This window comes from Hippoglossus stenolepis, chromosome 18, assembly GCF_022539355.2.
Source record: "Hippoglossus stenolepis isolate QCI-W04-F060 chromosome 18, HSTE1.2, whole genome shotgun sequence".
Classification (NCBI taxonomy): domain Eukaryota; kingdom Metazoa; phylum Chordata; class Actinopteri; order Pleuronectiformes; family Pleuronectidae; genus Hippoglossus; species Hippoglossus stenolepis.
In genome coordinates, this window is record NC_061500.1 from 4,032,095 (window position 1) to 4,050,134 (window position 18,040).

The following is an 18,040-nucleotide window of genomic DNA, read 5'->3' on the forward strand; positions in this document are numbered from 1 at the left end:
GTCTACAGCGTGTGAGGTTTCAGATTGACTCGTCGAGGTCTGACGATGATCTCCATGGTTACAATATCCCGTCCGAAGAGCTGATGCTTCGTGAGGTGGATTGAGGCTTCAGGCCGTCAGACTGAGCTGCACCTGGAAATGACTCCTCTGAACAAAATGATGTGGAGATTCCAGGATATAGGCCCGCGTGTATATATTTACAAAGCATCCTGCGGGACCGGATGTGTTTGCAGGAGTGTGTGAGTCAGGTAGAGGCCCGGGCTCGTCCTAATAGAGGTCTCCTGGGTTAATGGTAAACCTGCTCCGCACTTCCTCCCTCTGGCTCCGCGATGCCGTGTCTTCACATCGCTTTAACTCGCGGTCCTCTCCGTCTGGAATGACTCCATGCTGGAGTTGACAAAGCATGAAATGGGAGCGTATTGGGCACAGTTGCCAAGGGACTTATCCCCCCCCCACCACCACCACCACCTCTTGCGAAAGACACACATAGCTTTACGTTACAAAGCAAACAGTGTCACAAGTGCTTTTTGTCACTCTTTTGCAGTTTATTATGCTCCATTAATCCCTTGGGCAGGTTGACATGGAAAATCAATAGCTTGGAAATGGATGGAGCTCAGTCTCTGTATTATTTACTGCGAGGTATTAAGTGGCGTATTTTTTAAATGACACTTTATGAAGCCACACAAGCAATATCAGAATTAACAGGAGATGGAGGTTAAATGATATTTGCAAGCTCCGGGGCCGTAGAAATTTCTTATTTTGATGGGGTTTGCTGATAAAATTGGCCACAGACCCATATCTGTATCTGAGTTTATGTTTATATATATATATATATATATATACTATAGATATGAATAGTCAAAACAAAACATTTATCACCTTAAAGTCCCGACAGGTGATATTTTGTATCCTGTGCACACAAGATCATTTTATAAACATTTAAATGCATCTCATTCACTTGCTCCCACGAGGTGATGTTTAAATATTTAAGTAGTATTTAATTTCACTTATTTATAATGACGTTTATGGTTAAACTGTAAAATATTCTTCATCATAAGTTAACATGGTTTGGTTTTGAACATTTCAGGAATCATCGAAAATTTATAAAACCATCGATATCAGCCTTATCAATGTCGGAAGTTTTTTACTCTGTAATATCGATATCTTGCGACCTCCAAAACTCCACATTGCTCTTCCTCTAGCTTTAGGCTCAGGGATCTGTTTCACCACCTCAACACCTCATCCTGAAGGTCTGATCCTCGCCACACAACAACTAATCATAATATTCCTTTCCTATTAACCTGAGAAGCCGCTGAGCCTTCTGGGACATATATGCTCAGTAGCTCTAACATGGCGAGTCCCTCTCCACTGATGTAACTCTATGTCATTGGGGCCCCGGAGCAGAGGCTCGCGGGCCGATCACATCCAGACCCCCCGCGGCCCGTCACTGTGTAATCGGACAGAAAATCAGACCTAATTCACCAGACCCCAGGACTCTGGTCCCGTTCTGTGCTCGCTCGTGCCGTGATACACTCGCATGCAACAAGCACACACCTACACGTACAAACACACACTCAGAAATGGATTTGAATCATTTATTAATGCCCGCTAAAGCCCCAGAGACAAGGCGATATAAATAGAAACGTGGCGGTGCAACAGTTTTACTACATGAGGAAGACGTGTCCCTCTCCTGCTCTTTCTTTTTCTAACACAAACACCGCGTCTGGAGTTTTTAACCAAAGAAAATAAACCAAAAGGGAAAGATGTTTATCCTTTAGTGTCGTTCCTGTGAATCACTTGTGTGTGTGTGAGGGCAATTACAGTTTTTTTTTGGAAAATCTAAATGTTGGACTCCACCACTGACAATCGATACGGTCGGTGGGTCACAGCACAAATTAGGCCAGAGAGAGAAAGTGTTAAAGAGAGCGATAGATGTGTCTGTTATAATGAAACCGACCGCACATCCCACCAGTGCTTCTATGTGGGAGTAACGTCCCTCACGTCTGCCTCCGCCTCCAGCTTCTCCACCTTCTGCTCAGTCCTGCAGCTCCGCCCACACGCTCCCCGTTTACGTGTCGGTCTTTTTAACTTTGTTAAGTGGACGGCGGCGGACTTCTGGTAACTCGTTTTACAGGAATAACAGAGTAAAAACATACAAGTCTGCTCATAAAAAGAAGTTAGCTGCGTTTCCAGCAGCAGAAACTCTGCAGACGACAGATAAAAGACCACAGCTCCCAGTGACTCCAGTACAAACACCAGTCACCTTTATGAGTTTACATAGCAGGAAAATATTGTATGGCTTTGCTTCTGCTCTTCTTTCATCTAGAGCCCAATCGATAACGAGTAAAAATACTAGAAATGTAAATAATCGCAAATACTGAAGGAAGGGGCTTAAATCTCAAAACAAATCAATAGAGTTTAGTACAACCTTCATTTTTTGGGGTCATATTTGCAGATGATAGAAACAGGACTGAATTATTCTTTTATTTTTTATTAGCCTTATTTATTCATTGTTCCTTCGTTATGTTTTTCCTATTCTATCTTTCTATTATTGACTCCGGCTCCTCCACGCTCTCCCTGGAGACCCCTGCTCATCTCAGATCTCTCCACAGGTCACGTTCACACCGCTGCACTGGACCTCCCTCACACAACACTGTCCCCGAGAGATTCAGTGACAAATGAAATGCAACATCTGCTTTTCTGAGAACTCTGCGGAGTCTCTGGGTTCAGAGAGAGGGACGATGGGATGGCGTCGGCCATCGTCCTCCCACGCGGCCTCCCTCGGTATTCAACGGCAACCGCTTTTACTTAATGAAGACAGAAGTGGCACATTGCTGACAGTGAACCGGGCCACCTCGATTAAAACTTCAAACAGCCCACGACGACAATGCTGAATATCTGATTCAAGGCTTTTTTATCCTGTTTGTACACAGACAGTGATGGGGGGGATGTTTTAGACATACTGGTCGATGTAGAAGGTCAAACGTAGATATCTCAACAACATATCCCTTTCTTTTTATTTCTTTGTTTTGTTTAGAGTAATCATGCATTAACAAACTACACACAATCCAAATAAAATATTCAATCTTGGAGATCTTAACTTGAAGGATATTGATTGGGAGCTGGAGGACACACACCTTTTCCCCATTGGACAGCTGTCAATCACACAGTATCCATGTTTAATGCATACTGTGCTTTATCGTCTACGTGACTCTAAATGTGGCCATAGTTTACAAAATGGACATCACGCTCTATTTAAAAACACATTAAACTACAGATTGAGACAATGAACCCCTTCTGGGAATGTTTACTGAGGATATAAATCAAGTGAGAAGTAATTTTCTCTATGGATAATTATTTTTGCCTGGTTAATTTGGTGCAAAAAAAGGAAGTCAAGGGTTTTCAGCAGAATCACACCGATAGTTTTACATGCTGGGGATCATAAATAGATTTATTTGGATGAGGTGCTATTCATCCAAAAACAGAAATCCTCCATTTACTTGCCATCTGTTGATTTGGCCACGAGTGTCCTGCTGAAGGACGTTTGAGCAGGACGGACTCTCGCTGAGCCTGAGCCCCGGTTTCAGAGCAGGTGGAGGGAGTTGTTTATCTATATTTATTTTTAGTATTTATGACTTTATTATCCTCCCAGATAAAAACAAATGGAGGTTAAAGGGACAGGTGCATGCTGGGGATGTAAAACAATCTTTGAAATCACTAAAGCTTCAGAACTTTCCTTAGAATAATCAAGTTTTTACGTTTAGTTGAGTATCAAAGTAGTCCAGTTATTACTGTTTGTATATCAACGGGTACTTTGGAAACAGAAAGTGCTAATAACTACTTCAGGATACTTACAGTTGATATAGTATAGTTATAGTAAAATCAAATGAACAGATTGCCACTAAACTTGGTGGACGAATGGGACGTGGGCCAAGAAAAATACTAATTTTTGAACTGAATCCAGACAAATTGACATTTTCACCAATTTCCCAGGGAATAATTCATCGATCTTGATTTTAAAAAAAAAGAAGCCATATTTAGAGAGCCCATATCAATGAGTGTGTGCGATTTGGTGCAGATCCAAGTCAAAATCCATATCTAGCAGTTTTTTAAACACAGTTTCATGAGGGGACTGTGGGGCCTTGGCGGAGTTACTCGCTCTTCTGAGTGCCTTTCCAGTTTGTTTACTGGATTTAATCGATTATTTCCTCTTTTTCTCTTTAGACTTAAAGCTCCCTGCTTATTAAGAACATCGATATGGGCACATCATGGCCAGAGCATTTTTTCCTGCTGAGGCATCTCGACTGCTGCAATATGTTTTCCCGAACAATAACCGCTTTTACATCACGCAGCACAGGGAGATGCAGTGTCGGCTCCCGGAGCATGTTTCCCAGTAGATGCTGCTCTCCACAGTGACTGTCTGTGCTCTGCTGGCTGCTCGCCTAATTAAAGGTCAGTTAGGAAGCCGGGTGCCAGAGCGACATAAACTCATTAAAGAGAAATGCCACCACTCAGTAACGCGACTCAGCGGAGGTTTGTGAATGTCGGGGCCCGCTGAGGCCCCCCGCCTGCAACACTCTTCAGATCGGGGTCGGGACAGATAATGAGCCTGTTCTTGGTTTGACTGCTCGCTGCCTCTCATCGATCAGTTTAAAGGGGACGTATGAGCACTTTTTTTGGCAGAAGAAGGATTTATCCTTTGTGAGCCGGGGGTTGAGTTCAGATCAAGTGGCTGCCAGCTGGGAGCTCGGCATTTTGGTACCAGAAGAAACCGTGTTCGAAGGATATTTGCTGCCCCTCCTCCACGGGACGGTGTTGAGTTTAGATGCATCTTTTCATCTAACATGTTTATTTCTGTGTTTTTTTTTATTTCCCAGTGAACATGACTTGGGCGAGGACGACATCTATGACTGCGTGCCGTGCGAGGACGATGGGGACGACATCTATGAGGACATTATTAAGGTGGAAGTACGACAACCCATGGTGAGAACTTTGTTGTAAACCCTGCCCTTTAATCATTGTGTATATTTGATCACTTATTGATCATATACTGTGAATATTATCACAGGTATTTTCAATGTAAGATGCTGACAGTGTTCAGGGCTTTTCTTTTTGCGTGGTTTCATTTTCCCACGCACCCGTTAACCAGGTGTCCTTGAGACAACACTTACATTGTTGTCGTACACTGTTTGTGTGTTTAATGACTGGCGCTGCTTTGCCTCCCTCACGCTGCAGATCAGATACATGCAGGTGAGTGCCGCTGTGTTTGTGACTCACCCCCTCACCCTCACCCCCACACCCCACCCTGTCAGTGAACTCCCTCCATCACAGTCCTTTAAAACACACTCATATCGTCCCAAGAGAAAGAGCGGCCAATTATATTAGTGACTGCATCTGCTCCCGAGTGTGAGTCAGGGCCCATCGGAGACGTCAGCTCGGTGACTGTGCGACGGTAACTTGATGTCAGCGAGGACCCGCCAGCTGAGGCGTCCGACCTCGAAGCACGAGACAAATACACACGTTATCCTGTCGGCTTTCAGCGCCGCTTCTGATTGGTCGATCACGTGCTGGTTTGAGGCCTGATTATCAACAGTCAAATCTGTTCCCGGGGCCTTAGATGATTATTCAGCTTTAAAGATGCTCATAGCACTGCTACAGTATAGAAAAACAACTGTGTGTGTGTGTTTAACCTGGCTCATTAGAATGAGCCACACACACACACACACACACACACACACACACACACACACACACACACACACACACTTAGACATCAGGCCTCATGACAAACATTTGTATCTCGTCTCCATCCTCCCACTATTTGCAGTCTGCTTGGATGGCTGGAACTTGATACATCCTCATATACATACACATGATGCCTCACACACACTCACACACACACACACACACACACACACACACACACACACACACACACACACACACACACACACACACACACACACACACACACACACACACACAAAAGCTGCTTCTGTGTCCTCACCACCTCTTGTTATCCAAACCACGCCAGCAGCTGTACATCTTACGTGTGATATTTTCCATCTGGTTCAGTTTTGATTTGGAAATCAAGTTAATTAATAAGTGCATTTCACTTCTGTTCCAGCGGTTGATGTTAATGACTAATTTCCAAACAGGAAATTACATATTCAATTATATTACCCAGAAGTCCCTGGAAAACAAACCTCGTGGAGAGATTACTGGAACTTAATTACGTTTTGAATGTGTTGGTAATTTACTTATTAAACAAGGCGTAAATAATTTGATCGGGAAGTAAAAGATTTGGTTTCCGCTAAAATATTCTCGCTGTGCAATATCCACCTGGAGAGACTACAGCATTATTATGTTCTATTATTGATTTATATTCACCCAAATCCAACCCACCTTAAACATAGTACTGCAAACTAGTCTGTTGTAAAGTACTGTGATTTGTAGTAAATTAGTAAATTGTCTCAAGCTTGAATTCCCTTTGTATAAAGATCATGCAAATCCTTGTAGCTTTTACTATAGATATTATTTTCTTGTATAATCGTCATTGAAACACCGAGAATGATACGATCGTGCACAAACTGCAAATGATAGAAAACCGGATGAAGTGGAGCATGACGGAGTTCGTACGTAATCATTTACAGTCCATTTGTCCTGATTGGTTGTCACTATAGAAAATGGGAATGACGGAAGATGACAAGAGGAACTGCTGCTTGGTGGAGATCCAGGAGACGGAGGCAAAGTACTACAAGACTCTAGAGGACATAGAGAAGGTGAGTGTGTATAAAACTTCATTTGTAAAAAAAAATCCAGGTACAAGAAATGTTGTGTTTCCTTCCGTCACGTCCTGGGGGCGTGTGGGCCGGGTCACAGCAGGGAAATGTCAGCTATTGGCAGATTGACTTGGGAGCAGAAATGTCACAGGAGGTGATCGATACGGTTATTACTGGCTCGGCCTCCCGAAGTAACACTGAGCCCTGCGGCTTTAAGTACACGTGAACACACACACACACACACACACACACACACACACTATCTTAATGCACATTACACATATTGCATCTCCTAAAACTGATCTTATTTTGGAGAGGTTGAGAAACTCTTGTCATCATTTGTTTCCAAAACAGGAAGACGGTAATGTTTTCAGAATAAGAGCTTTACCAGGTCTGCTATAGCTGCTAAAATGTTTTACGTTAGTCTCCCCCTTTTGTTACACATTTGTCTGACATTTCTTTTATTTATTCATGTATTCCCCACCCCCCCCTCCTGCTCACACTATTTCTTTACAGGCTTGTGGAAAGTCACGCACTCTGTATATCAACCTTTACACTCTTGTTTTCACAGCGTTTTTTCTTTGTGTTTTCTTTGCTTTACTTTTTTGCTTTGACTTTGCACCTTTTTCTTTCTTCCTCTCACTTCGTGTTGATGGGTTTACTGCCCCCCCGAAGAAATGAATTTTCACCTCCACCACATGCTTGTATATCGATTTGAAATAGAACTCCCTTTAGTCTGGTAGATTTCACTGCAGTGTTTGCTCCTGTTAGATCGTCACACGTGCTTTACGACTCTTTTATGCTGCTTTAATGAACAGAAAGAGTCTGTTTCAAACAATGTCGCTGTCACGTTGGCATTATTGTTAAGTGATACATCCGCTAGAGAGCAGCGCAGAGTCTCTGACATCAACTTAAATGGCCACCGTGGAGGTGGAGTTTGTGTTAATGTAAGTTACGTTGGAGAGACGCCTGTAGTTTACGACCAGCTCGCAATGTCTCTCCTCAAAAAGTCCCGTCATTGTTGAAATTCCTTCTCGTTTCCTATGATCATCCTTCTCTAACTATTGGCTACACTGCCCCCACATGATTTCCAGTGGTACTGCTCCAATTGCTCCGTTTCGTCCGAGCTTTCAGATATTTCGTGCACAAATAACGACGAAAGGAACGCAGAGGACAGACAGAAGGTTCCGTCCTCTTCCGTATATGCATCTAACGTTTTGCATAAACTAGCCCTGGAAACACTGTAAACTTTCATTATCAGGAACGCCACTGAATTAACATCGCTACCCTAAAGAAGCACATACACACAAACACACACACCAGCTCTCTGTGTGGTAATGAACCATTGTTAAGATCTGCGTTGCCCACACGTTGGTTTCCCCGCCGACAGATTTCATTCGCGATTTGATGGAGTGCCACAAATCATCTGCTCCGCTAATTTCATTAAACTAAATGTGTGTTCTGCGTTTCCCGCTTCAGACCAACACGAGACCGAACGAGAATAAATAACCTTCCTATGATCAGAGGACTCGTTAAGCTTAATTGAGTTGGGGTTAATAAAGCCCGTCATCTCTTCATTGCTTCTTCGTTCGTCTATTTGTTATTATTATGATGATGGAATGTGACAACCATAAAACAGCGTTGGAGAACGAACAGGCGGCCTTTTTCCTCCTGTAAGAGAACAGCTGTACACGGTGTATTTATGACGCACTCAGTGTTATAACAGTGAAATCAAATAACTCCACACACCCTGTGAGCAGAAGTATATCGAGTACTTTTACTGCGTACCCTGGTATCGATGTTCTTTCAGTTAACTTTCAGTTCTCAGATCTGCTAAAAGCTTCGCCGGAGCTGTACGTCATTTCATTGATATATTTCCAACACGGAAAAATCTATTAACTCTGAGTTTCTATTCAAGCTTTTAAGAGGAAATCTATTCTTATGTTGTGTAAAAAAATGTTTTCCCTGACTCATGTCTTGTTTTTCCTTGAAGAACTACATGATCCCTCTGAAGCAAGTGTTGAGTCCGCAGGACATGGAGGCGATCTTTGTCAACCTCGAGGTGAGTAATCGCTCGAGCGGAGAAAATGATTTCTATACAGCACAACCCCCGGATTTGTGGCACAGCGAGTGAATAATTGAATGTGTGTATGGATGGATGGATGAATGAGAGGATGTGTGGTTTGTTCAGTGTGTGTGCGTCGTGGGTGTTCATGCAAATTCACCGCTCGGTGTGCAGAGGTGTTCTGGTGTGAAGTTTTCATTACAGTGATGGAAAAGAGGAATAATCTGTTTATTTGTATTAATTTTGAAATAATTTGCAGTGGTTCATGGACACTTTTGGTTTCAGGACTCAAAATAAACACTTATACTTTACACACTTACACATATACTATTTGCACTATATGCAAGCTTGAATTAGAAAACATTAACCAATAGCAGGAATTAGAGACGGCATTGAATAGTATAGAAGAAGGAAAGGAAGCGGATCGCAGGTTTGCTTGCAGTCAAAAACAAGGACGTTCATTTTGCTGGTAGTAAAAACCATGATGATATTAAAGTGGCAATGGCCTCAACAAAGTGAACAGGTTCATTAATTTCCTCCATTCAAACAGAAGGACAAAGTTTATTTCTGTACTTTATTCAAAAGAAACTTAGCGAATACAATATCCGACCTGTCAACATCAAAGCCGACATCAAACGCACGGGAAGCAACCAACCGATGACAGGAAGTACATATGTCATACGAATGTCTTTCGTCTGCTCTCTGAATTAAAACGTGAACCAAAAAACTACAGTGTGAAAACGCTCTCAGTCTTTTTCATCTGCGTTCGACTCCAGTGTCGGTTACACTGTCCCAGTTCACTTAATGGACGACGCTCGGCCAAAGCCAACAATGAATTGTTTGTGTAAACAAGTGTTTACTCCTCGGTGCCAAAGAGCGTGTTGTTGTCCAGCAACTGTTAAAAACACATCAATAAAACACACTGTTGCACTGGTGACCTTCAGTAGAACGAACACAGCTACTGTCAGATCCACATTCACTGTCCTGCAGCTGTCTGTACCTGCTAGAGACATTAAATATTAAATATGATAAATCATTTATAGGTACACTATGTTTTTATTTGTATCTGAGTGATGTTTGTTAAAAACTGCAGCGTCCACATGTTTGAGAGAATCAGCTTTTCAACAATAGAATTTAAAGTATACCTGTGAGCCATTTATTAATAAATAAGAATGCATGTATGTATAATAAATAACATCCTGAACATTTGAACAAACATACTTCCTTTGCACACCCAATATACATCATAATCCATAACAATGTGTATATTATGCATATATGTATGTTTATGTAGAGATCCATCAATGAGTGTGACAGTGTATAACTCTTTATTGTGATTTTTGCTCAGGATGTGATCAAAGTCCACTTTGCTCTGCTGCGAGCCATCGACCTGAACATGGTCACAGGAGGAAGTGGCCTCGGGAAGATCTTCCTGGACTTCAAGGAAAGGTTCGTCACCTAAAACCCAAAATACGATGTCTACACACACACACACTGTGTGAGGCTTCCGGGGCTATGTTTTTTGCTTATATAGTTAAAATCCCCTTAAAGCTAATTGAAATAAAACAACGTATTTTTTCTGGCCGCGCTCGGAGTCGGAGGATTGATGGGATTAATGTTCACAGAATAAGCAGGTTAAAGCAGGAAAGAAAGCTGAGCAAGCAGATATTGTTGCTCTTTCAACCAAAACAATCAGAGTAAATCCTTTTAAGAAAGCATTAGTGTGTCACAGTCACATCCCCGTAGTCCTCTTGTTGTACATTGTATATTCTTTGCATTGGTTTTATCGGTAAATGATATTATTTCTAAGTTTTAATCCTTTAAAATGAATGAAATAAGCCTTTGCAGCCATCTGCCGTATCCGTTCCATTTCAAACCGAATTCTCACAACGAGCTCGTTTCTACTGGATTGATTGAAAAGTGGAGGATTTTAGGGACTTTAGAGTATTTGGATTAGAAAACTCTGTCGAACACAGTTTTGTCACAGATGAGTTTCTGTGAAGCACAGCTGCTGAGCAACGTGTGGATAAATTGCATCCGGGGAGCAGTGATTTTCCTCCCGGCTGCTTCACAGGTAATCGTAATGATGGTGATGATAGGTTCTGGCCCCGGTCATAATTTCATTCTCGGCCATGGATCCGCCCGTGGAATGATGCACTCATTACTGCAGGAGTGAGTCACACTGCCCTGCACGTGTGCGTCTACCTGTTCTTGCATAGATAAGTGTGATATTCCTCTGCACAGCGATCCTGATGGCACACTTAAACAGACAGTCGCTGCATTTCTGTGGGTGATGTCGGTTTGCATAGGTAATAGGCTCGTCGCAGGGCCTCCTCCTTAAGCCTGGAGGGCCTCGTAACGCAAAGTGGGTGTGACACGACAGACTCCGTTTATTTAATAGACGGAAGCAGGCCCATACTCTGTCCCTCCATGTCACACACGCACGCACACGCTCCCACTCCCTCGTTTAGCTCGTCTGACTCTCTGATCTGATTGAGCGGTGGTCTGAAGTCTTAATTTGCACGCAATCCCAGATAAGGTCCAGTCTGGCGAAGGTCCCAGTATAAAGGACCTGGACCGTGAAAGCTCCGGAGGGGAAATAAGAGAGGAGAGGTCAGCAGGAATTATAGTTTCTACAGTTTCTGGATACTTTGATTTCACTCCTGTTTCCAAAACTTGAAACAGAAAATGTCCGGTGAAATGCTTGCGGACATTTTCTGGACCAACATCTGGACTTCGTCTTTCACGGATTAAGAAACGCAGCCGGAGGTTCCACAGCTTAATCTCCTGCTCGTTCAGGAGAGGGTTGATGTCCAGATGCAGCGTAGAGAAGGCACGTCATAACGTTTACACTTTGCTACGTGTTTTTCTTCACAGCGGCGTCGGCCTTCATCACCGAGAGCTCTCGAATCTCGTTGTCTTTCCGAGATGACGTCTTCTTCAGCATCTTCTACATGGTGTCTCCTACTCATCTTGAGATATTTGTATTTGCTCATCTCACTCTTGAGTTTTTCCTCCCGGTAAAAACTCCGGAGCAACTGACTCGGCCATTTGCATCCTCACATGCAGCCCCTGGAGTTCGGTGCGAGTCTGAAAACAGCTCTACTCTCATCCTGTTTGTTCTGTGATGGATTTTAACCTTCCTATATCCGACAGAAATGTCACATTTACCTTCTATTCATAACCAAATGTGCTTATCGTATATAACCATTCATTGTTATAAATCACCCTCGGCGACATTTTCCAAAATGCGACGCAGGGTTATTTTGAGAAAAGGGGATTCATTAGATTTGCAGATTCTGTGCGTCACAGGCTTTGATTCCCTGCGTGTGATTGACACGTATACCTGCCTCATTATCGGCCCGCCGCGGTGTCTCGTCTCTTCCGTGGCCATAAACAACAGTGACCAGGGGGATTTGGATCCGCACGGCGTCGCTCTCATCAAGCATCTTGGCAATTTTCCTGAGGACCTGCCTCTGCATAAATAATTTGCTTATCTCTGCTTGTAAGTCCCCTCGACCTTTGCAACAATGTGCTTGTTTCTTTTTTTCTCTCACATCACCGCGAAAGACGAAAAGCCTTTCTCTGGATTTGTCATTGAGGTGAATGCCACGTTGAAAATGTCACCGGTTTATCTCGAACGACGACTCCTCCATTTTTAAACAGCCAGAACCAGGCGGCGCAGAGAAGCTCTACAAACTAAACGGGCGTCTAAGTACCCTCTTGTTGATGTCCTCATTTGCGACTTTCCCAGACTCATTTCCTGGAGTAATCTTCTTCCTCTCCCTTTCCTCGCGATGCCTAATCACGGCCGCACTCGGAGCCTCTTTATCGGAGGTCTTCGCTCTTTGTTCTCCTCCATTCACTGTACGCCGGGTACGCTGAGTGGAGGTGAGGGGGTCCCAATGCCATGTGTCACCGAATATTAGCTGGTTCCACAACCCTGTCACTTTTGGTTTGTTGGGAGATTTCCCTCAGCCGGGGCGGGCGGGGGTGAAGGCCCAGGGCGCCGCTACTCAAAATTGCATTTCCTGTGAAATAACATGCACGACAGCATCCTCATTATGAAAGAGGCCAGCACAGCAGGGCGATAACGCCGGTGCCGACAAAACAATATATGCAGCAAGTTTTTACTGCACCAGCAAACTCCACCGCCCAGAGGAAAACTCCAGAACAAATCTGCTGTTTGGATGTTGCTGTGCTTTGCTTTGCCTTTTTCCTTGTTTGCAAATTGAATGTTGAACTGCTGCAGCTTCTCTAATGGCCCAAGTGAAAACTTGCCAATTGGTCCTAATCGGAGAAAATAAAAATGCTTTTATTTGCGAGTTAACAATTAAAACTTAATGGGCCTCATCCTGCTGCTTCGAGGACTGAGATAACTTTGTCGGGTTTTTTTGTCTCCCTCGACATTAAATCCCCCCTGTCCCCTCCTCGTTGTCAGTTAACTGCATCTTATATCATATTTCCACTCGGCTCAGTGAGAGGGAATAATCGATGAAACGCATATAAACACGTAATCCTCTGTTTTCCCTCCTTGTTGTCGAGAAACTATATCGTATTCATATTTCCACTCTTATCTGTGTGAGGAAAATCAATGTTTGCTCAGATGCATACGGAAGGTGCAAAAACAAGGAAGCATTTTCATTATTTACGCTCAGCTGTGGAAAACTCTGGAGCTTTTGCAGCTCGGCTGAGTGAATATTCCACGTGAGATGTTCAGAGTGAATAATTTTACACCGTTTCCAATCTCTCAAGGTTTCTTTAGTTGCTTTTGCAAAAGGCTGGAGAGACGCTTCAGTGCTACCTTAAGATTTGCAATTTAATTGAAATATTCAGAACATTCGGAACTCGATTATTATATTTTTTAACAAAGTATTTTAGTGGGCGAATATTAATATATATATATAAGCAGAGCCGCAGGGAGAAAACAGGAAATGATGAATACTTACCTCCCGCTCTGACGTGTGTGTCTACAAGGTGTCAAGAGGAGAAAGTGCCCATCACAGACTAATGATGGCTGCAGTGTGGTTACATGTCATTAGCTCCTTTGTCCCACTGCCTGTCTCGGTGAAGAGGTCTCACGTCTCCGATGAAAAGCTGTTATTAAAAAATAACATTTACATTTTTACACATTAGCCTTTTAGTGATGAGTTGTGTGTGGTTAGAAGACCTTGGGTGTGATGTTTTGATGCCAGGAAGCAATACCGTTATTTATGTGCTCGGAAAACCAACAAGATCTTTTATTTTCAGCTCATGTCAATCATTTTCTAAAAGCGATATGAACACCTCAGAGTTTTCACATCTTTCCACGATGCTGAATACACAACTCTAATCTCTGATTCACTACACTGGTCTGTTTGCATGAAACACAATATGAATACATCTACTGATAAAAAACAAGTCAGGGACATCGTTGTTTTTAAATCAACACCTTACAACAAATGTGCATAATGTGGGAATCACACCCAGTTTGCACACGGCAGCATTAGCATCTATCTGATGTAGTTTCACGCTGTTTAGCTCTGGTTTGGTCTCCACTCCTCAGCGGGTTGTGAACTTTATTTACCTGCAATTTAGTGACAAACTTCTGCTGATTAACTTATTCCTCGTCTTCCCCACATTTTCTTTTACTGCCACAAAGATTCCCACATTCGCAGCAGTAGCGTGAGCGCTTTGCATTCCTGTCATGGAGCAGCTTCTTTAAAGAAGACCTCCACGTCACTTTGTGTCCCCACTTTATGATGGGCGTCTCTGGCACGTGCCCCCGGATCCTCGCTACGCTGCTCGGTCCGCCTGCCCGTCTTCTAATTGATCAAAGCCCCCATTAATCTCAATCACTTTGCCGTCCTGGAGGAGCGGGAGGAGCGGGAGGAGCTAAGGGGAGCTGTCTCTCCAACTGCGGATCAAGTCTTAATCAGGGGCAGGATTTTGCCCACGGCTGGTTTAACCATGCCGGGTAGGGGCCTCTCTGCAGGGGGTCCTTAGTCAAAACTCGTGCCTGGGCTCCAGTGATGGTTCCTGGTAGATCTGTTGCGAGGGGTGTGATGGAAAACGCTGCTTTTAAGGAGCAGTTTGTTCTTCCGTGTTCACAGTTTGCACCTCTGGCAAAAACATGACACCGAATCACACATTTTACAGCCTCGACATTTTAGAAAAAAAATTCTGCAGCGGAATAATTCATGTGAAGAGATGCTTTTGTATTAATAATGGAGAATCAGCGGTTTGTTCCTTTTGTAAGAGTTTTGGGAAGAGCAAAGGCAAACTGAAATCATTTTTAAAATCTACTCACAGAAATATTTTAAGTCTTATATGTGGTATTTTATAACTTTAAGAGTCAGTATTTGTCGGAACCATATTTGACTGCAGAGAACATCCCCAGCTGATCACGTTCTTTCTATGTGGAGCTGTGCATGTTCTCTCTTTGTGTTTCCAGCTTCCTCCCACAGTCCAGAGTCATGCAGAGTGGGGTTTGGTTAGTTGGAGACTTTAGATTGACCATAGGTGTGAATGTGAGCTTCATTGACAATATGGCTCTTACGCAATGTCGCCTGGGATTGGCTGCAGTTGATCCTTAAAGCATAACAGTAGAAATAATGGATGGATGGATATCGTAGATGTATCTGTGTGTATACATGTCCACAGAGCAGGAATCCACGTGGTCTTGCTTTGTATTTTAGGCTTGATTAAGTCTTCAGGCTGCCAGCTCTCTGCACCACCTCACCCCCCCCATTCAAGGCTCAGATTGAGAGAGTGAGTGCCAACACCACCAGGGGGCGTTTGGCACCGTACCAGCCGTGCCAATGCCCTACTTTGACTCAGCGAGAGTGAGGAATGTGTGCCGGCTTCCTCCGGGCGAGATGACTTTCAACTCCCTCCCTTCCGAGCCCACAGATCTGTGTCAGGGTCCCATTGTAATATCTAATGAACACTGCTCTCATATCCTCGCTGCTGGAAATTAAGAGATTCCTTCCCTGCCTCTCTCATGCTGATAAGAGGAACAACTGATAAAACACAGCATCTTTCATTTGGGCTCTGTGATTACGGCTTATTTGCAAGCGCAGGCCGCTCCTCCAAATATTGCCCAGGGATGAGAATCCAGTCATTATTTATTCATGGTATTCACATCTATTCCTAATCATAATACATGTATTCACATATTCATTTATCTGCCCCCATAGTGCCAAGTGATCCTCAGGCTGACCTCTCAAATTGTGTTATTAATCTTAAAATGAGTGTGCGGGGCATTGCCTCAAGGCTCCGGGACGCGAACCAGTTCGGAGATGATTGTGGACTCAAGCAGCGATCTCCCTCTTTGTCTCTGTGTTTTTAAGAAAAGATTTAAAGGAATCATTAGCACTTATTAAGGCCTAATTTTTACATTATGAAAAATGAGCTTTTGAACAATTCTCTCCCAGGACAAGCAAAGTCAGATGCCCAGTGTAGATTGAATTTGACAGACATTAAAGTTTTATTTTTGGAGCCCGGAACAATGACTGGAGGTTTATTTATTGCGTAGGTTGAACCCCCATCACTTCACAGTATATTTCAAGGTGTAGACATAATGTGAGTGTGACTTTTCCAAGTGGCAGAAGCATCCAGCGTCAAACATTTACAGATATTCAGTTAATAACTTTGTCAAAATGTGCAAATTCCTCTCTATGTTCCCTGCAGGGCAACAAGATAAAGATGAGTATTGGTTTTAACAGTTGTTGCATGTTGTCGTTCTCCAGGTTGTTGATCTATGGTCAGTACTGCAGTCGCATGGAAAACGCCCAGAAGACACTGGATGAGCTAATAGCGACACGGGAGGACGTCAAGATTAAAGTGGAGGTAATGTCCCTCACTGTGAAATGAGAAATGACTGTGGGAGCTGTTGACAAACAGAACGAGATGATTATATCTCTCTTTGTAGCAGAGTCACAGCTTCCTGTTGTTGCCTCACACTAAAATCTTCAATTAGCAGGTTTTGTTGCTGCACAGCTATAAAAACTGAAAAACTCCCACTCACTTATTTCTGTGAGGGGACATTATAGGAAGATACCAACAAAAGACAGTTTCTCCTGGAGCCAGAATATGAAAATGTAAAACATTATCCGGAGGAATCCAGGAGTCGGCCTGCGCGCTAATTGTGTCACAAACGTCCAGAGCTTCTCTGCCCGGGAAGAACAAACTGGCCTCGTTGTTGTTAATGGAGTCGCGTGAATGTGTGGAAGCAACAGCCCCGGTGCAACAAGACATAATGAACGATTAAATACTGAATGAGTGCTTGTATGTGGGGGGGGGGAAATTCACAATGGTGCATTATGTGTAATGATTGCCCTGCTGCTGCTCGTGTCGTCGCCCCGCAGGAATGTACCCTGAAGGTGCAGGAGGGGAAGTTCAAGCTGCAGGATCTTCTGGTGGTTCCCATGCAGAGGGTTCTCAAGTATCACCTACTACTGAAGGTAGGAGGCATCACACGTCTCTTACACCTGCAATATAAAGAAGAAGATGGCATTTAAGTCACAATATATAATAAATAACCCTCCGTCGTCGAATGGTTGAAGGAAATTCATCTCCTTGAATGAAGCAGATTGAAATACACTCCACTCTTTTGTTTTTAAATGTCAAACATTCTCACTGAGGAGATTACTGCCTCAAATTGAGCACTTACGGTCAATCACGGTGGAATAAAGTCAGATTTTTCCACTTGTAACCTCGTTTTTATTTGTATGCTTTAATCACTTCCTGCACCGTCGAGTCTTTTCTTGTCACAGAGTTTCGGCAGCTTGTGAAAGTTGTTGTTCTTCTTCTGGTTGTTCACCAGCGCTGTGATCCTTTTCCAGACGTTTGACCTTGCCACATGAAAGCGTGTTTGTTGGCTTTGTAAACAGTCAACCAACAACTTGGACTCAGCCACCGTAACACAAGCTGTTACTTGGCATTTAACTTGCCTTGGCTATTTTCATTATTCATTAGTTTATTACTTTCCTTTTTGGTTAATTTGAATTTGTAAAGATTTAAATCATTTCAGGATTTTATTTGAAGGACCACAAGTGTCATGGAAACGGCAATAAAGCCTTTTTCATTTATTAATAACGAATGGTACAATAAACCTTTGGTCAAAATCGGTATTGTTGATTCAGATTTTGAATCCATGTATGTTCTTCTCTTTTAATCTTAATTTAAAAATATGTTCTAAATAATTAGCCTA

The 18,040-nt window shown here is 43.1% G+C and overlaps 1 protein-coding gene across 11 annotated transcripts in view; it reads left to right on the forward strand.

Annotated features, from left to right (window-relative positions):
- Positions 1-18,040, forward strand: part of vav2 (vav 2 guanine nucleotide exchange factor) — a 172,668-nt gene that overhangs the window by 137,405 nt on the left and 17,223 nt on the right. For 7 of the 11 annotated variants that reach the window (XM_035184580.2, XM_035184581.2, XM_035184587.2 and 4 more), the window contains exons 5-11: positions 4,878-4,983; positions 5,236-5,250; positions 6,684-6,782; positions 8,776-8,844; positions 10,196-10,296; positions 16,578-16,677; positions 17,196-17,291. In XM_035184580.2, the coding sequence (XP_035040471.1) occupies positions 4,878-4,983; positions 5,236-5,250; positions 6,684-6,782; positions 8,776-8,844; positions 10,196-10,296; positions 16,578-16,677; positions 17,196-17,291 (586 nt within the window). The remainder of the gene's footprint in view (positions 1-4,877; positions 4,984-5,235; positions 5,251-6,683; positions 6,783-8,775; positions 8,845-10,195; positions 10,297-16,577; positions 16,678-17,195; positions 17,292-18,040) is intronic. The other 4 variants (XM_035184582.2, XM_035184586.2, XM_035184590.2 and 1 more) reach the window with 1 other exon arrangement.